Source organism: Myotis nattereri (genome assembly GCF_964212035.1).
Source record: "Myotis nattereri genome assembly, chromosome: 2".
In the NCBI taxonomy this organism is placed as follows: domain Eukaryota; kingdom Metazoa; phylum Chordata; class Mammalia; order Chiroptera; family Vespertilionidae; genus Myotis; species Myotis nattereri.
The window spans coordinates 23,172,743-23,186,786 of NC_138076.1; the positions used below are offsets into that span (position 1 = coordinate 23,172,743).

General features: G+C 42.1%; 1 protein-coding gene across 3 annotated transcripts in view; it reads left to right on the top strand.

Moving 5' to 3' along the window:
• BAG4 (BAG cochaperone 4) overlaps positions 1-11,961 on the top strand; it is a 39,688-nt gene extending 27,727 nt beyond the window's left edge. For 2 of the 3 annotated variants that reach the window (XM_081082682.1, XM_081082684.1), the window contains 3 exons: positions 8,649-8,903; positions 10,027-10,281; positions 10,955-11,961. In XM_081082682.1, coding sequence (XP_080938808.1) covers positions 8,649-8,903; positions 10,027-10,281; positions 10,955-11,440 — 996 coding nt within the window. In that variant the 3' untranslated portion in view covers positions 11,441-11,961. The remainder of the gene's footprint in view (positions 1-8,648; positions 8,904-10,026; positions 10,282-10,954) is intronic. The other variant, XM_081082683.1, reaches the window with a different exon arrangement.
• The last annotated feature ends 2,083 nt before the right edge of the window (positions 11,962-14,044 follow it).

Consider the following 14,044-nt stretch of genomic DNA (forward strand, 5'->3'; position numbering starts at 1 on the left):
TTATATTAGTTCACACAAACACTCCATCCATGCTTTTGTTCCGGCCCTCCGGTCCAGTTTAAGAACCCATTGTGGCCCTTGAGTCAAAAAGTTTGCCCACCCCTGCTCTAGATTCTAGACACACTTGGGATTTAATGACATTTTTAATTACATAAAAATTTTTTTACTATAAAGAGTGCAAGTTTATTATTAATAATTTGGAAAATAAAGAAAGGGAAGCAAAAATACTCTAAATTATATTATCCTAATGAGGGAAAGCAGTTTGCCACCCCAAAATAGTCCTTTTGGGATATCGATTACTTTAAGCTGGTTATTTTTAAGAAACAAAAGACTCATAAAAAAACCTTTGTCAGGACAAAATGGCTGCCTAGGTCCCAGGCTCAGGCATGACTCAGCACTAAACTCGCTGCCACTTCTCCTGGATCCCCCTCTCTCCCCAGAGTCCACAATTCCGCACCTTCTCCCACACTCCAGCCACGGGTACCGAATGGCCCAAGAAGCATTAGTAGAAATATACTTCCATCAAGATTGACAGTCTCGGGAGAAACCAAGATGGCGGCATGGGTAAGCACCGGAGAGTGCTGCCTCGTACAACCACTTCAAAAATACAACTAAAAGACGGAATGGACATCACCCAGAACCACAGGAAGGCTGGCTGAGTGGAAATTCCACAACTAAAAGGAAAGAGAAAAGCATACCGAGACTCAGAGGAGGCGCAGTGTGGAAGTGAAATACTAAGGTGCGGAGGTGTGTGCGGAGCAGGCTGGCGGCTGAGGGCGCGGTTGTCTGTTTCAATCGGGAGGGAGTCTCAGGCTCTGAGCTCCAGTTCTGGGTGAGTCTCTAGGGACCCAGACTCAAACGGGAGAAGCGGGACTATCTGGCATCGATCGGAACTTGAGGGCAGCTTTCTCTCTGAGGTTTGCAGCGGTTGCTGGGACACTGAGAGGCAGAGCCTCTGGGGATGGGACTGAGAGCAGCCATAACTGCTCGCTCCGCCCGCCCGGTTGATCCCCTGGGACCTGCTCCGCCCCACCCAAGCCCTGCACAGAGGCATTTGCGGGATAGCCTCAGGCAAAGGCTAGATTAGCACCTCCTTAGAGGACAGAAGTTCTCCCACTACAGACACAGCTGATTCTCACAGCCAGTTGGCCTGGAGGTCAAATCCCTCCCAGTGTTACCTACAACAATCAAGGCTTAGCTACAACAAGACTGAGCACAAAGACCACAGGGGGGTGCACCAAGAGTGTCTAACTCAGGTAATTGGGACACTTAGCACAGAAAGCCACTCTATCGACACAGCGAAGCATAAAAAATGCCGAGACAAAGAAACAGAACACAAATGACAGAACTGGAGGAAAGCAGGCTGCTGGATATAGAATTCAAAACCACACTTTTGAGGTCTTTCAAGAGTCTTCTAGAGACTGCCGATAAACTTAATGAGATGTACAAGAAATCTAATGAGACCCTTGATGTTGTGATAAAGGACCAACTAGAAATTAAGCATACACTGACTGAAATAAAGAATATTATACAGACTCCCAACAGCAGACCAGAGGAGCGCAAGAATCAAGTCAAAGATTTGAAATGTGAAGAAGCAAAAAACACCCAACCGGAAAAGCAAAATGAAAAAAGAATCCAAAAATACGAAGATAGTGTAAGGAGCCTCTGGGACAGCTTCAAGCATACCAACATCCGAATTATAGGGGTGCCAGAAGAAGAGAGAGAGCAAGATATTGAAAACCTATTTGAAGAAATAATGACAGAAAACTTCCCCTACCTGGTGAAAGAAATAGACTTAAAGGTCCAGGAAGCGCAGAGAACCCCAAACAAAAGGAATCCAAAGAGGACCACACCAAGACACATCATAATTAAAATGCCAAGAGCAAAAGACAAAGAGAGAATCTTAAAAGCAGCAAGAGAAAGAAACTCAGTTACCTACAAGGGAATACCCATACGACTGTCAGCTGATTTCTCAACAGAAACTTTGCACGCCAGGAGGGAGTGGCAAGAAATATTCAAAGTGATGAATACCAAGAACCTACAACCAAGATTACTTTATCCAGCAAAGCTATCATTCAGAATTGAAGGTCAGATAAAGAGCTTCACAGAGAAGGAAAAGCTAAAGGAGTTCATCACCACCAAACCAGTATTATAGGAAATGCTGAAAGGTATCCTTTAAGAGGGGGAAGAGGAAGAAAAAGGTAAAGATACAAATTATGAACAACAAATATGCATCTATCAACAAGTGAATCTAAGAATCAAGTGAATAAATAATCTGATGAACAGAATGAACTGGTGATTATAATAGAATCAGGGACATAGAAAGGGAATGGACTGACTATTCTTGGGGGGGAAAGGGGTGTGGGCGATGCGGGAAGAGACTGGACAAAAATCGTGCACCTATGGATGAGGACAGTGGGTGGGGAGTGAGGGCGGAGGGTGGGGCAGGAACTGGGAGGAGGGGAGTTCTGGGGGGGGGGGGAAGAGGAACAAATGTAATAATCTGAACAATAAAGATTTAATTAAAAAAATAAATAAATGTTGTTACAGAAAAAAACAAACACACAAAAAACAAATTATGAACAATAAATATGCATCTATCAACAAGTGAATCTAAGAATCAAGTGAATAAATAATCTGATGAACAGAATGAACTGGTGATTATAATAGAATCAGGGACATAGAAAGGGAATGGACTGACTATTCTTGGGGGGAAAAGGGGTGAGGGAGATGTGGGAAGAGACTGGACAGAAATCGTGCACCTATGGATGAGGACAGTGGGTGGGGAGTGAGGGCGGAGGGTGGGGTGGGAACTGGGAAGAGGGGAGTTATGGGGGGAAAAAAGAGGAACAAATGTAATAATCTGAACAATAAAGATTTAATTTAAAAAAAACCAACAAACAAACCTTTGACCCTCCCACTTATATGTCTAAAGCAGTGGTTCTCAACCTTGGCTGCACATTAGAATCACCTGGGAATCTTTGTTACTAATGTTGTGACCCCACCCCATAACAAAGAAACAGAATTTCTGGAGGATGAGGCCCAGAAATCAGGATTTTGAAAAGATTCCCAGGTGATTCTAATGTGCAGCCAAGGTTGAGAGCTACTGGTTTAAAGGAATTCAGATCAAAAGACCTGCTTAATGGATGGGAGCTATTCTCGCTAGTTGTTTTCCTTAGCATATATGAATTAAGTGTGGCAGACAGACAGGGAGGATCCAAGTAACTCTTGTATGTTAGGTTCTCCTCTGTATCCTATTGTTTCTGGGTGACCCAGCAAGAATTTGTTTACCACATGTTTGCTCTTTCTCATCTACCTGTAAATTGCATATGTTCTTGTTGAAATACTAGAGTCCTTCCTCCCTCTCCTTAGTTTAGAATGGCATATTAGCCTCAACTGCCCAATGTGACTTTAGATTTCATATTCTTTTTATATATATATATATATTTCTTTATTAATTTCAGAGAGGAAGGAAGAGGGAAAGAGAGATAGAAACATCAATGATGAGAGAGAATCATTGATTGACTGCTTCCTGCATGCCCCCAACTGGGGATCGAGCCCTCAACCTGGGCATGTACCCTTGGCCGGAATATAACCTGGGACCCTTTAGTCCGCAGGCCGAAGCTCTATCCACTGAGCCAAACCGGCTAGGGCTGGATTTCATATTCTTTTTTTTTTTTTTTTTTTTTTTTAAATATATTTTATTGATTTTTTACAGAGAGGAAGGGAGAGAGATAGAGAGTTAGAAACATCGATGAGAGAGAAACATCGATCAGCTGCCTCCTGCACATCTCCCACTGGAGATATGCCCGCAACCCAGGTACATGCCCTTGACCGGAATCGAACCTGGGACCCTTCAGTCCCCAGGCCGACGCTCTATCCACTGAGCCAAACCGGTTTCGGCTGGATTTCATATTCTTATGGAACCCCTAAATGTACATCTATAATAATAAAAGCATAATATGCTAATTAGACCGGACAGCCGAACAACCTTGTGGACAACCATGCTATGACACCCACTGGCGCCAGGCCAGCCAAGGTGGGTGCAATGTGATTGGTTGGGGGCCTGGCCATCGCCCTGCAGAGGAAGGCTCAGGCCACTGACTGGCGGGCTGTAGCAGGTGGGCGGGTCCTCCCTCTGCGGGGGTGATCCATTGAAGAGCCCTGCCTAGGTGGGCAGGGCCTACCTTTTTGGGGTGACCAATCGCAGGGCTCCTGGACTGTGAAAGGGCACAGGCCGGGCTGAGGGGACACCCCACCACCACCACCACCCAGTGCATGAATTTCGTACATCGGGTCTCTAGTATGTAATAAAATTGGTCATTTTTTAAAATTGAATTTTAGAAAGGGAGGAATGGAGAGGGAGAGCGAAACATCAATTGGCTGCTTCCTACACACCACCTACCTGGGGATTGAGCCTGCAATCTGGGCATATGCCCAGACATGGATTGAACTGGCAACTTTTCATGCACCGGATTATGCTCAACCAGCTCAGCCACTCCAGCTAGGCTAATAGTGACTTTTTTTTTTAATATCACTTTTTATTTTTATTTTTTAAATATATATTTTTGATTTTTTACAGAGAGGATGGGAGAGGGATAGAGAGCTAGAAACATCGATGGGAGAGAAACATCGATCAGCTGCCTCCTGCACACCTACTGGGGATGTGCCCACAACCAAGGTACATGCCCTTGACTGGAATCGAACCTGAGACCCTTCAGTCCGCAGGCCGATGCTCTATCCACTGAGCCAAACCAGTCAGGGCTAATAGTAACTTTTAAAGGCAGAATAAAATTCCCTCAATCAATGGCCCATCATCTACTTAATGATTCCATTATTATAGAGCATTTAGGTTGTTTACAATTTTGTGTGATTATAAATAATGCTGTGATGAACAAATTTATGCCTATAACTTTTTCTCTAGTTGAATCATTTTCTTAGGAAGGATTTCTAGAAGTTAAATAACAGTACAGAGCCCTGGCTGGGATGGCTTAGTTGGTTGGGCATTGTCCTCTGCACCGAAAGGTTGCCAGTTCTATTTCTGGTCAGGACACATGTTCTAGTTGCTGGCTCCATCCCTCATAGGGGGCTTGCTGGAAGCAGTTGATAGATGCTAAGTCACCAACTGTGTATGTTGTATTAAGGGATTCTTTGTTTAGGCACATTAACCCATGGGCAGAAGACCTTAACAGCCTCCTATTGGCTTTAACAAAGGATGGTTCATTGTCCTTCTACTCAGGGAATGCCTTGCTGGAATCTTCCATTGACCCACTCCCAGGCATGTGGTGATAATAGCCTGTCTTTTATCTTCTTGCTATAAAAGTATGACTAGGAATTTAAGTTATTTTTCACATTGATCACATTGATTTAACCCAATTTTTATGTGTTAGATTAGGAATCAAATTTGAATTTCATTTTCTTCCATCATTAACAGCTATATAAGATCAGGATTCATCTAATCTAATAAAAGACAAATAGGGTAATTAACTGTACCTCTGACACGCTTCCCATTGGCTAATCAGGGCAATATGCAAATTAACTGCCAACCAAGATGGTGGCCGGCAGCCAGGCAGCTGAATCGAACAGGAAGTTTGCTTGCTCCACTGATGGCGGAAGCCAAGGTTCCCGCCTGCCACTGCCAGGCTGTGAGCTGCACTCTAAGAAACAACGTTGCAATTATAGAAGCTAAACAAACCCCAGATACCTGCTTTCAGCAGCCAAGGCCTCAAGCTGGAGCTGGCCTCAGAGCTAAAGTCAGCTCTCAGCTCCAGTGACAGCCATAGAAGGTAAATAAATCCCAGAATGAAAAAAAAAAGAAAAAAAAGGAGAGGTTGGGAGCTTCAGTTGCTCGCCAGCATGAAAACGGCCCTCAGCCCCTCACCCAGACTGGCCAGGCACCCCAGTGGGGACCCCCACCCTGAAGGGGGGTGTGACCAGCTGCAAACAGCCATCATCCCCTCATCCAGGCTGGCCAGGCACCCAAGGGGGACCCTCACCCTGATCCAGGACACCCTTTAGGGCAAACCAGCCGGCGCCCACCCGTGCACCAGGCCTCTATCCTATATAATAAAAGGGTAATATGCAAACTGACCCTAACAGCAGAAAGACTGGGAATGACTGGTCATTATGACACACATTGACCACCAGGGGGCAAATGCTCAATGCAGGAGCTGCCCTCTGGTGGTCAGGGGGCTCTCACATGGGAGGAGCTCTGCTCAGCCACAAGCCAGGCTGATGGCTGCCAGTACAGCTGTGGTGGTGGGAGCCTCTCCTGTCTCCTCAGCAGTGCTAAGGATGTCCGACTGCAGCTTAGGTCTGCTGCCCACTGGCAAGTGGACATCCCCCAAGGGCTGCCGGGCTGCCAGAGGGATGTCTGATTTCCAGCTTAGGGCCAATCCCCCAAGGAGCAGGCCTAAGCCAGCAGGTGGTCATCCCCCGAGGGGTCCCAGACTGCAAGAGGGCACAGGCTGGGCTGAGGGACAGCCCCCCCCCCCCCGAGTGCACCAATTTTTGTGCACCGGGTCTCTAAAAAAAAAAATCTCTCTCTCTCTCTCTCTCTCTCTCTCTCTCTCTCTCTCTCTCTATATATATATATATATATATATATATATATATATATATATATTGATTTCAGAGAGGAAGGGAAAGGGAGAGAGAAACAGAAACATCAATGATGAGAGAGAATCATCGATTGGCTGCCTCCTGCACGCCCCCCACTGGGGATTGAGCCCACAACCCGGACATGAGCCCTGGAATGGAATTGAACCTGGGACCCTTCTATCCGCAGGCTGACGCTCAATCCACTGAGCCAAACTTAGTGCAGGATTCTTTTAAAATACATATATATATTTTTATTGATTTCAGAGAGGAAGGGAGAGGGAGAGAGAACTAGAAACATCAGTGATGAGAGAAAATCATTGATCAGCTGCATCCTGCGTGCCTCACACTGGGGATTGAGCCTGCAACCCAGGCATGTGCCTTGATGGGGAATCGAACCATGATCTCCTGGTTCATAGGTTGATACTCAACCACTGAACCACGCCAACTGGGCAGATTCTTTTTTTGAGGTATAACTGAAATATTACATTAGTTTGAGGTGTACAACATAATAATGGTTTGATATTTGTATACATTGGGAAATGATCAACACAATAAGTCTAGATAAATAACAGCACAGGATTCGTATTCTTCGATCTAAAGTGGGAAAGATTATGTAGTTTTAGCAAGAAAGATGAATATTGGAAAACTTGATTTTTATGTTAGTACAAAGAACATGATCACGGTTCATTTCCTGACCTTGCCAAAATGATACCAACAACAATCTATAATAATAAAAGAGTAATATGCTAATTAGACCCGACGTCTTTCCAGACGAAGCCAGGCTGCAGCCCCTGGATGGAGGCAGCTGTTGTGGCTGCGAGGGAGGGATCCAGGTAGTCACCGCAGCTGTGAAGGCTACTTTTGCACGAATTTCATGAATTGGGCCTCTAGTGATATTATAAATAATTACCATTTATTGACCATACTACATGCCAGATACTGTATTAAGCATTAAAAAAAAAAAAAAAAATCCTCACCTTGCCCTGATGGGTTTGGCTCAGTGGATAGAGCATCGGCCTGCAACTCAAGGGTCCCAGGTTCAATTCCGGTCAAGGGCATATGCCTTGGTTGCGGGCATATACTCAGTAGGGAGTGTGTGCAGGAGGCAGCTGACCGATGTTTCTCTCTCATCGGTGTTTCTAACTCTCTATCCCTCTCCCATCCTCTCTGTAAAAAATAAATAAAATATATTTTTTTAAAAAAATCCTCACCTGAGGATATGTTTTTCATTGATTTTTTTTAGAGAGTGAAGGAGAGAGAGGAGGGGGGAAGAAGGGGAAAGAGGGGAGAGAGAGAGAGAGAGAGAGAGAGAGAGAGAGAGAGAGAGAGAGAGAGAGAGGAGAGAGAGGAGAGAGAGAGGAGAGAGAAACATTGATGTGAGAGAGACAAAACGATTGGTTCTCTCCCATTCGCACCCTGACTGGGGTCAGAGATTGAGTCTGCAACTGAGGTATGTGCCCTTGAGTGGGAATTGAACCTGATACCCTTCAGCCTGTGGGCCAACACTCTAACCACTGAGCAAACTGGCCAGGACTATATTAAGCATTTCATATATGTCATCTCATTTAATTTTCACTATAATCTTGCAAGGTAAGTTTATGATTTTATATATACACAGAGCCTCTGGCAGAACTAGGTCTATCTCTGTAGTCTTTTTTTTCTTTCTATTGTATCATGATTATTTTATTTTTTCTCTAGCCACTCTCCCACATTTCCCAGAATCCCCTCCCCAGTTTGTGAGTACAAGTTCTCTGCCATGGGATCTAATTGTTAGGTATACCTATGGAAATGTTCAGAATGGAAGCACTGCTCTAAGGCATATCATCTCAATATACTCCCATTATTATGACACAGACTCTACAATGTTAGTCTGAGTTTAATATATGATATGTGGTTATAATATATGAAAGAATGCTTTGAAGATTGCTTAGTAGTTGATATTTTCATTAGTTGCTGATCTCTTCCCAAAGTTTTCAAAGTTGAGCAATAAGTCAGTGCATTTCAACTCTGACTCATCTTTTTTTCTCAAAACTTTGCTTTATTTACAGAGTTTGAATTCTTATACAAATGGAGCATATGGCCCACAATACCCCACTGGCCCTGGGGCAAATACTGCCTCATACTCTGGGACTTATTACACACCTGGATATTCTCAGACCAATTACTCCACAGAGGTTCCAAGCACTTACCGTTCACCTGGCAACAGCCCAACCCCAGTCTCTCGTTGGATGTATCCCCAGCAGGACTGCCAGGCTGAAGCACCTCCTCTTAGGGCGCAGGTTCCAGGATATCCTGCACCACAGGTGAGCAATTTTCTGTTGGGTTTGTTTTTTTTAATATTCTATGAGTAATGTCATGTTTATTTCTCTGTTCACTTTAAAAGGAATTTATAACATGCTAATATAAGAAATGTCCAAACCTGTAGAGAATTTTTATGAGTTTGAGCCAAACTGACAGCAATTGCCAGGAAACAAAATCTTAGTGGATTGAGAAAATGCTTCAGAGAATGGCAGTTTTGCACCTTATTTTATACATTAGAATCAAAGGAGGAGACCCAGGGAGGGTTACATGAAATCCACTGGTGGAAAATTAGGGAGGCAGAAGAAAGCAAAGGAAATCTCTGGGGTTGGATAAAGAGTAAAATGAATAGACGTATACTTTTTCACATTGGTGAGTACAGGATAGTAAACAGTTAACTTTTCCGGAACATAGAGACAGTAGGCTCTTTCGGAACTTAGAGACAGTAGGTGAGAGAACAAGATAACAATGAGAGGTTCTGGGCTCTAGTTTTCTGGTGTGAGATTGTGCCCTGAGGGGTCTGAAAAAAGGGGATTACTCTGACATTCTAAAGATATGTTGTCATAAATGCAAAAAGATAATAGACAGGCTCAGTTAAGGTAAAGATTGATCCTTGTCATGGAAGATACTGGCCTAGGACATGACTACCCACCAAGACTCACTTAGTTAGGAAGTTTTCATGTCAGACCATTACAAGTGGTTACTTTCGGTCTCTGAGTTTGTAAGGCCCACCATGCAGGCCTCCCCTGAGCTTGTCAGGTTTAGTATGTGACCCCTTTTTCATCCTCAATATGTCTTTGTTTCTGCTTCCTTATAGTATATGGGTCTACTTACTTACAGTATGTAGGGGCAGACTTATGTTGTGCTTCAGACATTGAATTTTAGACCCTATTCCTTCTGAGTTTGATCATCAGCAAATCTGCCCCTAGTATCTTTGGAATCAAGCTTTTTAGACTTGGAAAAATATGCTATAACTGAACAGAGATGCTACAGTTTAGCTCAGTAGTAGCTAAAATATACTGTTAAGGAAAGAGGAAGTATCTCAGAATCTGTTAATACGAGAATATTTTCATTACTTTAAAAATTTTTTTTAGCAATGACCAGCATATTTCATTCTTTTCAATCTAGAACCCTGGAATGACCCTGCCCCATTATCCTTATGGGGATGATAATCGTAGTGTTCCACAGCCAGGACCATCTGTACGACCACAAGAGGACTCATGGGCTTCTCCTGATGCTTATGGAATGGGAACCCGATACCCCTGGCCTGCAGCTGCGCCCTCAGCACCACCTGGGAATCTTTACATAAGTGAAAGTACTTCACCATGGCCTGGCGGTGGCTCTCCTCAGCCACCTCCATCACCACCACCCCAGCAGCCCAAGGTAGGAGACCGAAAGGTTCTTCTTTTGATGTTTGGGTAGTTAAGAAAGCACAACATGAAACTCTTCTACACTGGTCTATGTTAAGTGGGGACAAACTCCTAAACATTGGTGACTACTATCTATAGCTTTATCTAGCACCGTTTCCTTAAAAAAAAAAAAAAAAAGACTTTTTTAGAGCAGATTTAGGTTCACATCATCTTTCTAAAAGACAGTTCATTTACTGTTTGTTGTAATATTATCTGAACATTAAATCAAAGATTTGTATTTTATTACCTCAATCTATAGACAGAAGATAAAACCAATATGATAAGTTTTTCAATATGTGCATTAAGGTTTTAATTCTTTATGGGCAAAACTAATTTCTATTTATTATGTCACTCAGTGGATTGTGAGGTAGTAAGGGTAGATTATGAGTTGTTCATGATGAACTACCCAGGTAGATTCCTGCCATTATACTCAGGAATTCTCTGCCTTTTTCTTGACAGAGCACTCCCTTTTATCTTTTTAGGGCTGCGTTTTTCTCAAATCATTAAGGAGGGAGGTCCAGTTTAATTGGTGGGGAATCTTTTCATGTACCTTCCTGATCAGGTGAAAGATCTGGGCTAACAAATCTGGTGTTGATGGATTCCCATTAAAACAGCTTTTCCCCCCCTCTTTGCCCTCCCACCTCAAGGATTCCTCATACTCCTATAGCCAATCAGATCAAGGCATGAACCGGCACAACTTTCCTTGCAATGTCCATCAGTATGAGTCCTCGGGAACAGTGAACAGTGATAATTCAGATCATTTGGATACCCAAGTCCAGTATAGTGCGGAGCCTCAGCTGTATGGCAACACCACCAATGAACATCCCAGCAATCAAGAGCAAAGTAATAATCTTCCTGAAGAGTGTTTGCCTTCAGATGAAGGTACTCCCCCAAGTATTAAAAAAATCATACAAGTGATGGAGAAAGTCCAATATCTTGAGCAAGAAGTAGAAGAGTTCATAGGAAAAAAGACAGACAAAGCATACTGGCTTCTGGAAGAGATGCTAACCAAGGAACTTTTGGAACTGGATTCAGTTGAAACTGGGGGCCAGGACTCTGTCCGACAGGCCAGGAAAGAGGCTGTTTGTAAAATCCAGGCGATACTGGAAAAATTGGAAAAAAAAGGATTATGAAAAGATTTAGAAGAAAAGGGAAGCCTGTTACTAACTTGACCAATACTCCTGATTTTGGTTATTTACCCTCTTTTTGAAATGCCTGTTGATGACAAGAAGCAATACATTCCAACTTTCTTTTGATTTAAAACTTGAAGAACTGGTAAAGGACTTGGAAAAACATTTTCGTTATGACTCGTTTTCAGTTTTCAGACCAATGAATGTAATAGGAAACTATAGCGTTACCAATATTGCAAAGTAGGCTCACTTCTTAAGAGATTTATGGATATCTGCAAGCTGTTTCTTATCAGCAGGAGGGAAATACACTTTATGTAACAGGCTTATCAGAAACCTACCAGATGAGACTGGATATAATCTGAGACAAACAGGTTTTTTAAAACATCTGGATTACTTGTCACATTTTTGTACATTGTGACTGCTTTCAGCATACACGTCACGTGTAATTACAGCTTGGACTTTAGCCTTGTGGGACCTCTGTTTTGTTTTGTTATTGCAGTTCACAAATATAGTATTCTTCTCTACTTCTTGGTACATTTTGTAGTAATATGTTTAATATAATTATTCAAGAGACTATATTGACAGCCAGATAGTATGGTATTTCTGAATGAATTTATCTCTTTTCACCATTTGAATATATTGCAATGTGTAGTGAGTTTCTGAGGTAAATTGTCTCCTTTTTTGTATAGATCATTAGGTTAGAGTTTTACCACTTCTACTTTTCATGTTAATAGCAGAAGGCGATTTGGAAATGGCACGGGCATAGAAATGAAAATGTTTGTGGCCAATTTTTCTTTTTTGCTCTTTCATTGTATTTGGATAAAGATACACTTTAAAATGTCCATTTCCTCCCCTTAATTATCTTTTTACTAGTGCTGCTTCCATATGCAGCATTGTGATAGGTACATGAAAAATTAAATGCCACAGTGGGTAGAAATAACTGTAAAAGTAATAAACTACTTGGAAATGCTGTTCTCCATCTAAAAAATTAGTTTCACCATCAAGATCCCTACAAGCAGATTTCAGTTCAGTTTATATTAAAAAACAATGAGGGTAAAAGAGAATTCATTCATGCTCAGGGAATGAATCAGCCATAGTGAGAGTGGGAAATATTATTTTTTTTAAAAGTATATTTGATGTTTATTTCTCTAGAATAAATTGCATAGAAAGTATTGCCTGTTTTATAAAATGATGCTTATTACCATTAAGAACAATCATTATATAGCCAAATTTAAGGAAGGAATATTGAAAGGATCTTAACTGTGCTTGCTTGGGTAGTTCTATGCTATTGTATAGAAGACTTAGGTAAATAATTTACTTTTCACACCTGAAGTGACTTCTAGTAAACAGTATCTGTTATTGGAAAAACAGCTGTTTCTTAAGATATCCAAGTGATAATGTTTTTTTCCTAGACTGCCAGGCCTATTAATGACAATAAATCTGTCAGCCATCTCCTCTTCTTATTAAAAAAAATACAAAGCCAATCCCTCCTATATAATAAAAGGCTAATATGCAAATCGACCAAATGGAGGAACGACCGGTCGCTATGACACACACTGACCACCAGGGGGCAGATGCTCAGTGCAGGAGCTGCTCCTTGGTGGTCAGTGTGCTCCCACAGGGGGAGTGCTGCTCAGCCAGAAGCTGGGTTCACAGCTGGTGAGTGCAGCGGCGGTGGCAGGAGCCTTTCCCGCCTCCGCAGCAGCACTAAGGATGTCAGTCCTTAGCTAAGCTGGCAGTTGGACATCCCGCAAGGGCTCTGGCCAGGCTGAGGGTCCCCCCCCCCCCCCCGTGCACGAATTTCGTGCACCGGACCTCTAGTAGAAACATAATTGATTATAAGAAGAAATGGAGTAAAAATAATGACTGGGTCTTATGGTTGGGATGAGTGATTTTATGAGGTAATGTGATAATATTATTCTAGGATTTTTATTTTCGGTCTAATATAGGAATTTTTAAAAAGTCTTTTTAATGAAAATTAGAAAACTGTACTTGAAACAAAATTTAGAAGGGGGAGACCCTTAAAGCTAAGTTAACATAAACCAGTGAGACAATGACCAATTCAGGAGAGAACACTACTATTTAACTGAGTGCCCAAGATAGCAATTTGCATTGTCCTGATTTATGCATATATACATATATATTACGCACATATATACATATGTGTGTGTATGCTTTTTAAGTTATTTTTTTAATTTTCAGATAATTTTAGACCTGAAGAGTTGTAAAAATAGTATTTTCTGTATACTCTTCACTCATTCACTCAACTTGCTCTCTGATAATATCTTTTTTAAAATCTTAAATTCATTGGGGTGATATCAGTCCCCTTCTGTTAACATCTTACATAACCATAGACCATTTGCCAAAGTAAGAAATTCGCCTTGATACAATACTATTAACTAAAGTAGAGAGTTTAAAAAGTAGAGATTTTCTTAGAGTTTTCACTAATGTACTTTTTACTTAACTGTCCCAGGATCCAATCTAGGATCCCACCTTGCTTTTAGTTGTCATGTGTCTGTAGGGTCCTCTAATCTGTGACAGTAAATTATGGCACTTGGTGTTGTAATGTATTTCTGGTGTTGTTAACCTTAATCACTACCCAAGGTG